This window comes from Pipistrellus hanaki (assembly GCF_964339955.1).
Source record: "Pipistrellus hanaki genome assembly, chromosome: 8".
NCBI lineage: Eukaryota > Metazoa > Chordata > Mammalia > Chiroptera > Vespertilionidae > Pipistrellus > Pipistrellus hanaki.
The window spans coordinates 60,621,606-60,633,768 of record NC_140510.1 but is presented as its reverse complement, the minus strand read 5'-3'; the positions used below and the strand labels follow the sequence as shown (position 1 = coordinate 60,633,768).

Here is a 12,163-nt window from a genome sequence, read left to right as displayed (position 1 = left end):
ACCCAGTGTAAGCAGAAGGAAGGAAATAACAAAAATCAGAGCAGAGATAAACGACATAGAGACCAAAAAAACAATACATAAGATCAACAAAACCAAGAGCTGGTTCTTTGAAAGAATAAACAAGATAGATGGGCCTCTAGCCAGGCTAACCAAGAAACAAAGAGAGAGGACCCAAATAAACAAAATCAGAAATGAAAGAGGTGAAATAACAACAGACCCCACCGAAATACAACGGATTGTTACAAAATACTACGAACAACTCTATTCCAACAAACTGAACAACCTGGAGGAAATGGACATATTCCTAGAAAAATACAAACTTCCAAAACTCAATCAGGAAGAATCTAAAAATCTCAATAGACCAGTGACTTGGGAAGAAATTGAAACAGTCATCAAAAAGCTTCCAGCAAACAAAAGCCCAGGGCCAGATGGCTTCACAGGAGAGTTTTACCAAACATTCAAGGAAGAACTAAAACCTATCCTCCTCAGACTATTCCAAAAAATTCAAGAGGAAGGAACACTTCCAAACTCCCTCTATGAAGCCAGCATCACCCTAATACCAAAACCCGATAAAGACAACTCAATGAAAGAGAATTACAGGCCAATATCCCTCATGAACATAGATGCCAAAATCCTCAACAAAATTCTAGCAAATCGGCTCCAGCAGAGCATCACAAAGATCATACACCATGACCAAGTAGGATTTATACCAGGAATGCAAGGTTGGTACAATATCCGCAAATCTATAAACGTGATACATCACATAAACAAGTTGAAAGATAAAAATCATATAGTCATATCAATTGATGCAGAAAAAGCATTTGATAAAATCCAACACCCTTTCCTGATAAAAACTCTTAACAAGGTGGGAGTACATGGATCATACCTCAACGTAATAAAAGCTATATATGATAAACCCACAGCCAACATCATACTCAATGGGCAAAAACTAAAACCATTCCCTCTAAGAACAGGAACAAGACAGGGATGCCCACTATCGCCACTCCTCTTTGACATAGTACTGGAAGTACTAGCCATTGCAATTAGACAAGAGGAGGAAATAAAAGGCATCCAAATTGGAAAAGAAGAAGTAAAGTTATCCTTATTTGCAGACGACATGATATTGTATATAAAAAACCCAAAAGACTCCATTAAAAAACTAATTGGCTTAATAAATGAATTTGGCAATGTAGCAGGATACAAAATTAACACTAAGAAATCTATGGCATTTCTATACACCAACAGTCAGTTTATAGAAACAGAGACTAAAAAAGCAATTCCATTTACGATCGCACCAAAAAAATTAAGATACCTAGGAATAAACTTAACTAAGGAAGTAAAGGACCTATACGCAGAAAACTACACGACACTGAAAAAAGAAATAGAGGAAGATGTAAACAGATGGAAGAACATACCATGTTCATGGATTGGTAGAATCAACATCATCAAAATGTCCATACTTCCTAAAGCAATCTATAAGTTCAATGCACTCCCCATTAAAATACCAACGGCATATTTCACTGACCTAGAAAGAACTCTCCAAAAGTTCATTTGGAACAATAAAAGACCCCGAATAGCCACAGCAATCCTGAGAAAGAAGAGTAAAGTAGGAGGTATCTCAATACCAGACTTCAAACTGTATTACAAAGCCACTGTTCTCAAAACAGCCTGGTACTGGCACAAAAACAGACATATAGATCAATGGAATCGAATCGAGAACCCAGATATCAACCCAAATCACTATGCTCAATTAATATTTGACAAAGGAGGCACTAATATACAATGGAGTCAAGACAGTCTCTTCAATAAATGGTGTTGGGAAAATTGGACAGATACATGCAAAAGAATGAAACTAGATCACCAACTTACACCATACACAAAAATAAACTCAAAATGGATACAGGACTTAAACATCAGACGGGAAACCATAAAAATACTTGAAGCATCCACAGGCAACAAAATCTCAGACGTATGCCAAAAAAACTTCTTCACTGATACTACCCCTAGTGCAATGGAAGCTAAAGAGAAAATAAACAAATGGGACTTCATCAAAATAAAAAGCTTCTTTACAGCAAAAGAAACCATCAACAAAACAACAAGAAAGTCCACTGTGTGGGAGAACATATTTGCAAATGTTACCACTGATAAAGGTTTAATCTCCAACATCTACAAACAGCTTATACAACTAAATAAAAGGAAGATGAATGATCCAATTAAAAAATGGGCAATGGACCTAAATAGAATATTTTCAAAAGAAGACAGAAGGAAGGCCAAAAAGCACATGAAAACATGCTCAAAGTCACTAATTATCCGAGAGATGCAAATCAAAACAACAATGCGGTACCATCTCACACCTGTCAGAATGGCCAACATCAACAAATCAACAAACGACAAGTGTTGGCGAGGTTGCGGAGAAAAAGGAACCCTCGTGCACTGCTGGTGGGAATGTAGACTGGTGCAACCACTGTGGAGAACAGTGTGGAGTTTCCTCAAAAAACTGAAAATGGAACTCCCATTTGACCCAGTAATCCCACTTCTAGGAATATATCCCAAGAAACTTGAAACACCAATCAGAAAGGATATATGCACCCCTATGTTCATAGCAGCACAATCTACAATAGCCAGAATTTGGAAACAGCCTAAGTGTCCGTCAGCAGATGATTGGATCCAAAAACTATGGTACATCTACACAATGGAATACTATGCTGCCATAAAAAAGAAGGATTTCTCATCATTTGCAGCATCCTGGATGGAATTGGAGAACATCATGCTGAGTGAAATAAGCCAATCAATGAAAGAGAAACACCACATGACCTCACTCATTTGTGGATAATAAAGAACATTATAATCTGGTGAACCATAAGATAGATATAGAGACAGTATATCAACAAGTAGACTGTCAAGTTACAGCGGGGACGGGAGGAAGATCTGGGGGAGATAATAAATCAACTGAAGGACTTGTATACATGCATATAAGTGCAACCAATGGACACAAAACTCTGGGGAGGGAAGGGTTGTGTGGGAGGGAGGGAGGGGGTAAAAAAAAAATCAATAAAATATATTAAATAAATAAATAAATAAATAAATAAATAAAGAAAAAAAAAAAAAGAAAAAAAAAAAAAAAAAAAAAAAAAGAATCACAACACTATCATTGCATAAAAAAGTCAATTCTTATCACCATAAACAAAAAAACAAAAATTTAAAAACAAAGACCTCTTTAAAAAGAACAAACTTGGCTTTCTGAGGGGAAAAAAAATTTCCTACAATGCTCTTATTTATGGAAAATTTCATAACTGACACCAGTGTTTGGAAATCCCTGATAAAGAAGTTCCTATGGAATGAGAATGTGGACAAATGCTAAAGCATCATATCTAATAAAGAGTAATATGCAAATTTATCATTGCTCCAAGACACAAGATGGATGCCCCCATGTGGACACAAGATGGCCAGCAGGAGAGGGCAGTTGTGGGCAATCAGGCCAGCAGGGAAGGGCAGTTAGAGGTTACCAGGCCAGCAGGGGAGGGCACTTGGGGACAACCAGGCCTGAAGGGGAGGAGAGTTAGGGGCAATTGGGCCAGCAGCGGAGCAGTTAGGCGTCCATCAGGCTGGCAGGGGAGTGGTTAGGGGATGATCAGGCTGGCAGGCAAAAGCAGTTAAGGGCAATCAGGCAGGCAGGTGAGCAGTTGGGAGCCAGCAGTCCTGTATTGTGAGAGGGATGTCCGATTGCAGTGGAACATCCCTCAAGAAGTCCCAGATTGGAGAGGGTGCAGGCTGGGCTGAGGGACACACACCCCCATGCACAAATTTTCTGCACCAGGCCTCTAGTTACTATCATATAAAAGGGAGGGGAAGGAAACCAGCAAAATTATAAGAAAATACCGTAAAGGAAAAGAAGTCATTTGGGAGATGCTATTACATATTACTCTCTATTGGCCATTATAATACCTGGGAAAATTTTTTATTCCTTTCTTCATCAGTGGATTATACTATCATAATGAATGCCAATAAAAATTAAGGGCCCATCTGCCAATGATCAGTCTCTTCTTTAGTAAATGTGTTATGTTACTGAATTAGTTCTAGCCTTCATGCAAACATGAGTTCTTCATGGAAAAAAATGAGTTTTTCCCAATTTTCTTACCAAATTTAATTTTACAGATATTTACGTTTTCATGTTCTAGACTTTAGAGTCAAGGGTTCAATTAAAAGCCATCAAACGTTGGCAGTAATTTCATTTTCTTCTAAGTTTTACTCAAAGATTTTACTACTACTAGATACAAATAAATCACTCCTTTAAAACCATGAAGACAGGAAGATACTGACCCATGGCAGTTTTCCCTTCATATTGCAACTTACCATGCCATAACTCATCGTGCTTTTTTGCATTTCTAGGGGAAGTTTTTGTTGGAGCTGTTTGGGCTCTTCCTCTTTTACCACCAACACAATCTTTATTACTTTCTTCATCCTCTCTCACAGGTTTGTACCTAAAGTGAAGGGTATAGTTAAACCAAAAGCAGATTTTAAATTCAAATTATTCCACAAGGCCAAAGTGCAAGCCACAGATACTAGAGTTACCAGAGAACTCTGTGGGGTCTATCTTCTCTCTCTCTCCCTACTTACAGATTTAGAAAATTACCAATGGCACTGCTTCCTAGAACACCAAGCTTAGGATTTCTGAGAAGAACAGCTCTCTTTAAATGTAAGTAGCAGACATTCACAAACAAGACAAAGTTGCATCCAAATGTTTCTCAAGATTCAGAGATGCCTCAATTCCTAATAGCTAAAGGAAAATCATCTTACAAAAACATGTTTTATTTAAATACTGGAAATAAATCTAGAAAAGTAGATATATAAACTATAATTATATTCAAGAATACATTTTTTATCTAGTTGACTTAATGAGGAAGATAAATACACACACTCATGGACCCACATGTGCTCACACACAAGATATTTGAAGTGGCTTTTAATGATGAAATGTGGGATTTAGGGTATCTTCTCCAAATCAGCCACTCTAAATACAAGAATAGAGTTCAAGTAGGTGAAGACAAACAAACATACAAACAAAATCATTTTGAGATTTACCATATTGTATGAGTCTTCGTCCAAATACCAGCTCTTCCTAGAGGATTGCTCTCATCATCAGTGGATTCTCTTTCATCCTCAGCCTGGATACTGAACTGCCGTACTGCCTGATACACAGTCATGTTATATGGTAGCAAATGGTCTCCAATGTAAAACTGCAGCCTGTGTCTTACGTTTCCTGAATTTAAGAACTGAGCAGCCTGAATGAAGCAAAACAAAATCCATTTAACCTATAGGCACTGAACATTATACATGACAACATGGTGGGAATAGTACCTTACCAGAGATTCATCTATTTCCTCATCAGAGCCATCATCATCACTGTCTTCATCGTCTTCTCTTACTCTTCCATAACCTAAAAACCCAAGAAGGTTGTTAAACTTCTAGCAAATTTTACATGACAAAGAAAAGCCTGTATTTACATTTAAGCTAATATAGTCTTTAAAAACACTTTAATCTACAAAGCAGAAAGATGTAAGAAAAGTGTCAAACACAAAATGTCATTTCTACTATATTTCAACAAGAAAAATTAACTTATCACTCAAGTAAAGCAGTCAAACTCTGCTACACTGAACACATTTCTACATACTGCACATAAAACAAATGACGGGAACACAAGTTTTAATAGAAACATCAATAAGAAGGGAAATAATTTATAAACTCCTTAGTTTTATCCCAAATGTACATACAAACACACAACATACATTATGAAGAATACCTCTAACTACAAGGTATCTCTCAATCGCTTGTACCAAAGCCAGGGGGTCAATCTTGACAGGTCCACCCTTCCACTGTTTCACATTTGCACAGTCTGGATGTCTCTGTAACTGGCATTTTAACTGGTGTGTGTTGAAAAATTTTAAAGCCTGTGATCCTCTGTTAAGAGAAAAGCTCAAGATAATTTGTGAAAAAAAGTTATTCTATTATTTTCAAAACCAACAAAATTAATTCAAATAAAAGCAAGATAATACAAACTCTGCATTTTCTTAAGGCACAAATTAAACACTTAACAACAATTCAAGTAATTTATTGTGAAATGACAAATGAAATGATGTCCGCTATAAAATCACTTTTAAAACTTTACTGTTGCCCTAAGTTGTTTGGCTCAGTGGATAGAGTGTCAGCCTGCAGACTGAAAGGTCCCAGGTTCGATTCTGGTCAAGGGCATATACCTTGGTTTCAGGCACATCCCCAGTGAGGGGGTGCAGGAGGCAGCTGATTGACATCTCTCTCTCATTGATGTTTCCAACTCTCTATCCCTCTCCCTTTCTCTCTGTAAAAAAATTAATTATATTTAAAAAAAAACTTTACTGTTGGCACACAAACATTAGTTTTAGGTGTACAAACTTGGCTATATTCTTTTGAATGAAGTAGTTCAATAGCTACACCAGTCTAAATCTGCTCATTTCAGAAAAGGGCTGGCAGGTGTAAGATGACAGACAAGCTTAAAATATGTTTATCTACTAGGTTTCATAAATCATGTAAATAGGGGTAATGGGAAATATTCTAGTATATTAATATATACATATGTACATACTTATTTATATAAATTTGGGTAAAAATGAAAAGCTTCATGGTTTCTCAGCATAGTGGAAAATGTCCCCTCATTTTACAAAATACTCCTGTGTAGATCAGTATCAGCCCTAGTTGGTTTGGCTTAGTGGATGGAGTATTGGTCTGTGGACTGAAGGGTCCCGGGTTCGATTATGGTCAGGGGCACATGCCTGGGTTGCGGGTTCAATCCCCAGTAGGGGTCGTAAAGGAGCCAGCCAATCAATGATTATCTCTCATCAGTGATGTTTCTATTTCTCTCCCTCTCCCTGCCTGTCTGAAATAAATAAAAAATAAAAACCTGAATATTACACTCTACATTAAATTTCAAGGTAGAAAAACAAAAAACAAAAAAAACCTCGTCCACATTGACCAATTTATCTACCCAAAATGCATAGTTTTAATTCAATCAAAATTTTGATTAAAACACCAGATTGTGTATTTTAAGGATTAAAAAAACTAACTTCTTATTTACCAGACTTCTAGTTATATTATTCTAGGAAGCTTATAACTTCATATAAAAAAAAACAATTAACTCCTATGATAAATTCTTTCTACAGCATCTCATTGAGTCCTATAAAACTACTGTTATTGAAAAAACAAGTTATATTTAAAACAGCAAAACTTCAAAATAAACACTTACTTGTTAAAACCCACCACAATACAAAGTTATAAGCACTTACATCACATATAAAAATCACTCTATTGCACAGAAACGTAAATGTTTTATTTTTCACATCCACAAAATTCTTGAAGAAAAGCATTATATAGTGTGTCAACTTACGGAAAACAGTTTGCAAATTGCCAATAGTGACGGGGTTATATATTTTTTAACCATTATGTTTAAGAAACAGTATGATTTTTAAGATGAACAGTATTTAATTTACCTTTTTAAGTCTATTCAATTTCTTCAGTAATGATAGCTAAGTGTTCTTTAGGCAGATGAAGATGTTACCAGACCTCTTGCCACTTTACCTCAATAAGATTCATTAAGCACAAAGGAAAAGGGCACACTCAGGCAATGATCCTTACCTGCCTGCTGTCCCATTCCCACTGGGGAAGTCATGCACTTTGACTGGAAACTGTTCCATCTGGCTAAGGCAGTTGTTCATCTTGTGTACTAATGCCAACAAAGGTGCATTACCAACTGGTTCTACTCTTCCAATGGGCTCTTCTCCAGGAAGCTAAAGTTACAAATAAATCAATAGTTTCTTGAACAGGGAACACTCCTCAACAAGAAACTTAATAGGAAGTTTTACAAAAGGAAACCATTCATCTATTCTCTTTCTTTTTTTTTTTTGTACAGCAGAAGAACAAGAACAGACTCCCACAGCGGGAGGGGGAAAGAATCCCCACCATTCATCTATTTTCTTTTATTGTTTCATTTGATGGCAAAATCTGACTCAGACAAACATAGTTTTTAGTTGAAGTATTCATGCTTTGCCACAAAAATATTTATTGCATCCGGAGTGAAATTTATAATCTACTGGGGACATTAAGTAATATATGGTTCATGTATTATATTGTAGAACTCTTGAAACCCAAAAAGCCCCAAGGGATTTCAGAAAAGAGATGACACCTGTATAAAATATTAAGTATGGGAGAAAAGTACATCCAATATTGCTACATATCTTACGACTCTCTAATAAATAACTGTGCTTCAGGTAGTTCCACAAGTTAAAATAATATAAACAATGCTCAAATCCCCACAAACTGGAAAGGCATAGGGTAAAGGAGTTTTGCTCACACACATCAGAACTATCCTTGGTCCTACTACACAGATGAACCAGAGAAACCTCCCTAGAAATGCCTTGTCTTAAGCAGCTGTAAACTAGTAGTGTAAAATCAAGTTTCCAAGGACAGTTATTCTCTAGCTCTCAGCTACTGAGGGTAAAGAAAGGGGAGCTACTCTGAATTCTGGCCTTATAATTCACATTGTAAATATGACTAAGCACTTTTGAATGGAATTTTTTAATACAGATGGTCTCCAACCTAAGACAGTTTGACTCACAATTTTTCAACTTAACAATGGTGCGAGATTGAGAAGAATTCAGTAGAAATTGTACTTTGAATTTTGATATTTTTTCCAGGGTAGTGACATGTGGTATGATACGTTCTCATGATGCTGGCCAGTCATAAGTGAGCCGCGGCTGCAGTCAGGCACATGATCAGGAGGATCAATAACAGATCCTCTACAATAAACTGTGTTGCCAGTGTTTTGGGGATATTGGGTACTAAGCATGGTTAAGATTGACTAGGCTGAAATATGACGTTCGGCAGGGGTGAAACTATGATGCATTAAATTTTTGATTTAAGATATTTGCAATTTATAATGGGTTAATTGGAATGTGACCCCATCCTAAGTCAAGAAGCATCTGCTATGTTTTACATACAAAGTGGAAATATATATGTCTACCTTATGGGTATAGTTATACTATGTCTACTGTAGCTAGCTAGATCATCTATCTATTTCAAACTCCAATAAGTTTGGAAACAAATATTGAGAATAAAATGCATTCAGAGAGGAGAGACTACAGTTAATGGGTTGTCCTGCAGAAAAACTAAAGACTCAAGATACACTGACCATGGAAACTTTGGCATTAGCTTCATCAAACCACCATTGTTGTTTTACTGCTTACTTCATATATAAAAGACCAAGAAACCCAACTGTGTACAAGCAAATTAGGAACTTTACCTTAATACCTTGACCAAAATCTACTGGAAATTACTACTGGGATAAATAGATACATAAATGAACAGGGATTCTTATAATAAGATTCACACAAACATTATTAGATAACTTACTGGGGAAGAAAAAAACACATGAAGAAATCTCTTTAATCTGATCTCTCTGGTCACAGCATCCTTTTCACTTTTAGATGTTAAATACAGCAACAGCTGCTTAACAAATCCACTATGTTGGATTTCAAAAGATGAAACATCTGACTCTGAGACTATGCTACGGATCTCTACAAGGCACTCAGCTCCACCATCCACCTGAAAGAGTTAGAAGTAATATTTCTGTATTAATTTCAATAGCCCTTACATTTACATTCCTCAAATGAAACTGAATGTATTCTTAATACCATATCAAAAAAGGAAGGGGCCTGGTGCACTCTTGGGAAAACATGCTATTACACACACATTCACAAAAGGTTAAATATTTCAAAACAAAAAACTAGTATTCATACTACCATAAAAAGAAAAACCTTCACAATTCAAAAACAACAACAACAATAATAGAGGATGAGAAGTCAAATTAATGAAAAAAGAGCTATAATATAATGAAAAAATAAAAGAATACAGGTAGGGCTTTAAACTAATACATTTAAAATATGAATAAAACGGTCAATTTCTTGAAAAACGTATACTACTCAAATTGTTCAAAGAACATTAAAAAATGTATCTAAAAGATAAAGAATCAGATGAAATATAAAATGTTAATAAATCTGAACCCTCTCCACTACTATTAGAGAACCCAGATGGAGGGATTAAGGAGTGTCCTATCAACACAAATACCTGTAAATTAAAGAGATCTTAAAGATGTGTTTGAGAAATATTCCTAAAGTCTCATTTGTCAATAAATATGGAAAATCGCAAAAAAAAAAAAAAAAAAGACAAAGATGAGATGTCTAGTACATTTAATGATGAAAAATGAAGCATAAATGCAAGCGATAAGTTAAAGAATATCAATGCTAGTATCACATACCTGGCTAAAAAGTCTATCTATAAAGATTAAATCCTCGGAAAGCTAGGGCTAAAAACAAGAAAAAAAAAAACAACAGCAGCAAGACAGAGAGTGCTGGAAGATCCTGAAAAAGGGCCAATAGGATGCACTGGATACAATACCTGGAGGTTGAGTTGTTCAGTTGCAGCACAAAGTCTCTGAAGGACATTCAGTGCAGGGTTGCTACCATCCATGTTTTCAGAACTGAAATAACGCTCAACAAATTTGTGTGCCTGCTCCTTAATCCAACCTTTAATTTTTTCTCTGCAAGAAGAAAAAGGAGATATAGCTCAGTGTACACAGAAAGAATATCAATTATAACTTCTGATCAAAGGCAAATAACTGCCAGATATAAAACCTTTTTGAGCCCATGGTTTAGACTAATAAATTCAGACTTCACATTAACCAAATTAAGTTTCATTTTAAAAATAGCCTAAGATGTACCTAGAGAAATGCCCAGATGCATGCAGAGCAAGCGAAAGTTCTACTAGCAGTTACCTAGGCATTCAGCTGAAAGAGATTTTGCATGACTACTTTTTAAGGGTACAGACACATTTGCACTGTCCTTTACCTATGTTCTCTAGAGAGCTGAAGTAGAGAACTACAGACCAGAAACAAGTACCTGTTTAGGTACATGATTAACTGTAACAACTGAAACCTCCTGAAACTCTGAAAAACTACTACCAACCAAACAAACCAATCAACCAAACACAAAGAGCCTGTTTGAATTTCTTATTTGAAAAGAAAGTAATCCTTTGTTGGTATGCTACATCCAGAGCCAACAAAATAAAACAATTCTCAAGGATTTTAAAGACATAATTTTTAAAAGCCATAAACTGGTATAAATAGGTTAGCTGGTAGTTTTCTAACTTCCTAAAAAACTCTCTAAGATCCTTAAGTTCCATTGTAAAGGGAAGAGGTGGGGTGTCATAAAAATACATGTTTGCACACTCCCTCAAAAAAGTCAAATTTCCAGTACTTTGAACAAAACTGAGAAACAGATTCCTTGGGGAACATAATTTGGTTTTGAATATACAGGATTCCCAGCAGCTAGATCAAAGACAAGTATCAGATGATCTCACTTATATGTGAAATCTAATGAACAAAATAAACTAAAAATATAGATCCAGAAACATGGAAGCATGCAACAGACTGAGGATCCTCAGAAGGAAGGGGCAGGTGAGGGAGTGGTGGGAGGGGGGTGTGCGCGTGTGTGTGGTGGCGGGGGAGAAGAGATAAACCAAACTACTTATATGCATACTACAGGTCTGGTGCACCAATTCATGCAACACTGGGGTACCTCAGCCTGGTCTGCAGGGATCGAGCCTAAACCAGCTCTCTGACATCCTCCAAGAGTTCAGGGATTGCGAGAGGGCTCAGGCTGGGTCGAGGGATCCTACCACTAACTGATCAGGGCTGGGAAGGTACCACGGGAGGGCTCTAGGGCATGTGTGGCCTGTCTTTCCCAGTCCCCATCCGCAGACCCCAGCAGCAAGCTAACCTACAGATTGGAGTGTCTGCCCTCTGGTGGTCAGTGCATATCACAGTGACTGGTTGAACAAACACTTAGAATATAAGCTTTTATTATATAGGACTAGAGGCCCAGTGCACAAAATTCATGCACTGAGGGTGGAGGAAAGAGGGAGGGGTGCCCTGGTGGAGGAAAGAGGGAGGGGTGTCCTCAACCCAGCCTGTGCCCTCTCAGTCTGGAAGCCCTTGGGGGGATGCCCAACTGATGGCTTTAAGCCCTGTTCCCTGCTGCCGAAGAGGGGAGTCAAACACCCTTACCACTGACAAAGAGGC

General features: G+C 36.9%; 1 protein-coding gene across 24 annotated transcripts in view; it reads right to left on the bottom strand.

The window, feature by feature from the left end:
- TRIP12 (thyroid hormone receptor interactor 12) overlaps positions 1-12,163 on the bottom strand; it is a 135,673-nt gene that overhangs the window by 21,154 nt on the left and 102,356 nt on the right. For 18 of the 24 annotated variants that reach the window (XM_084891705.1, XM_084891704.1, XM_084891699.1 and 15 more), the window contains 7 exons: positions 10,483-10,624; positions 9,439-9,630; positions 7,666-7,817; positions 5,801-5,973; positions 5,364-5,437; positions 5,083-5,282; positions 4,354-4,481 (listed from right to left, as the gene is read on the bottom strand). In XM_084891705.1, the coding sequence (XP_084747831.1) occupies positions 4,354-4,481; positions 5,083-5,282; positions 5,364-5,437; positions 5,801-5,973; positions 7,666-7,817; positions 9,439-9,630; positions 10,483-10,624 (1,061 nt within the window). The remainder of the gene's footprint in view (positions 1-4,353; positions 4,482-5,082; positions 5,283-5,363; positions 5,438-5,800; positions 5,974-7,665; positions 7,818-9,438; positions 9,631-10,482; positions 10,625-12,163) is intronic. The other 6 variants (XM_084891708.1, XM_084891709.1, XM_084891692.1 and 3 more) reach the window with 1 other exon arrangement.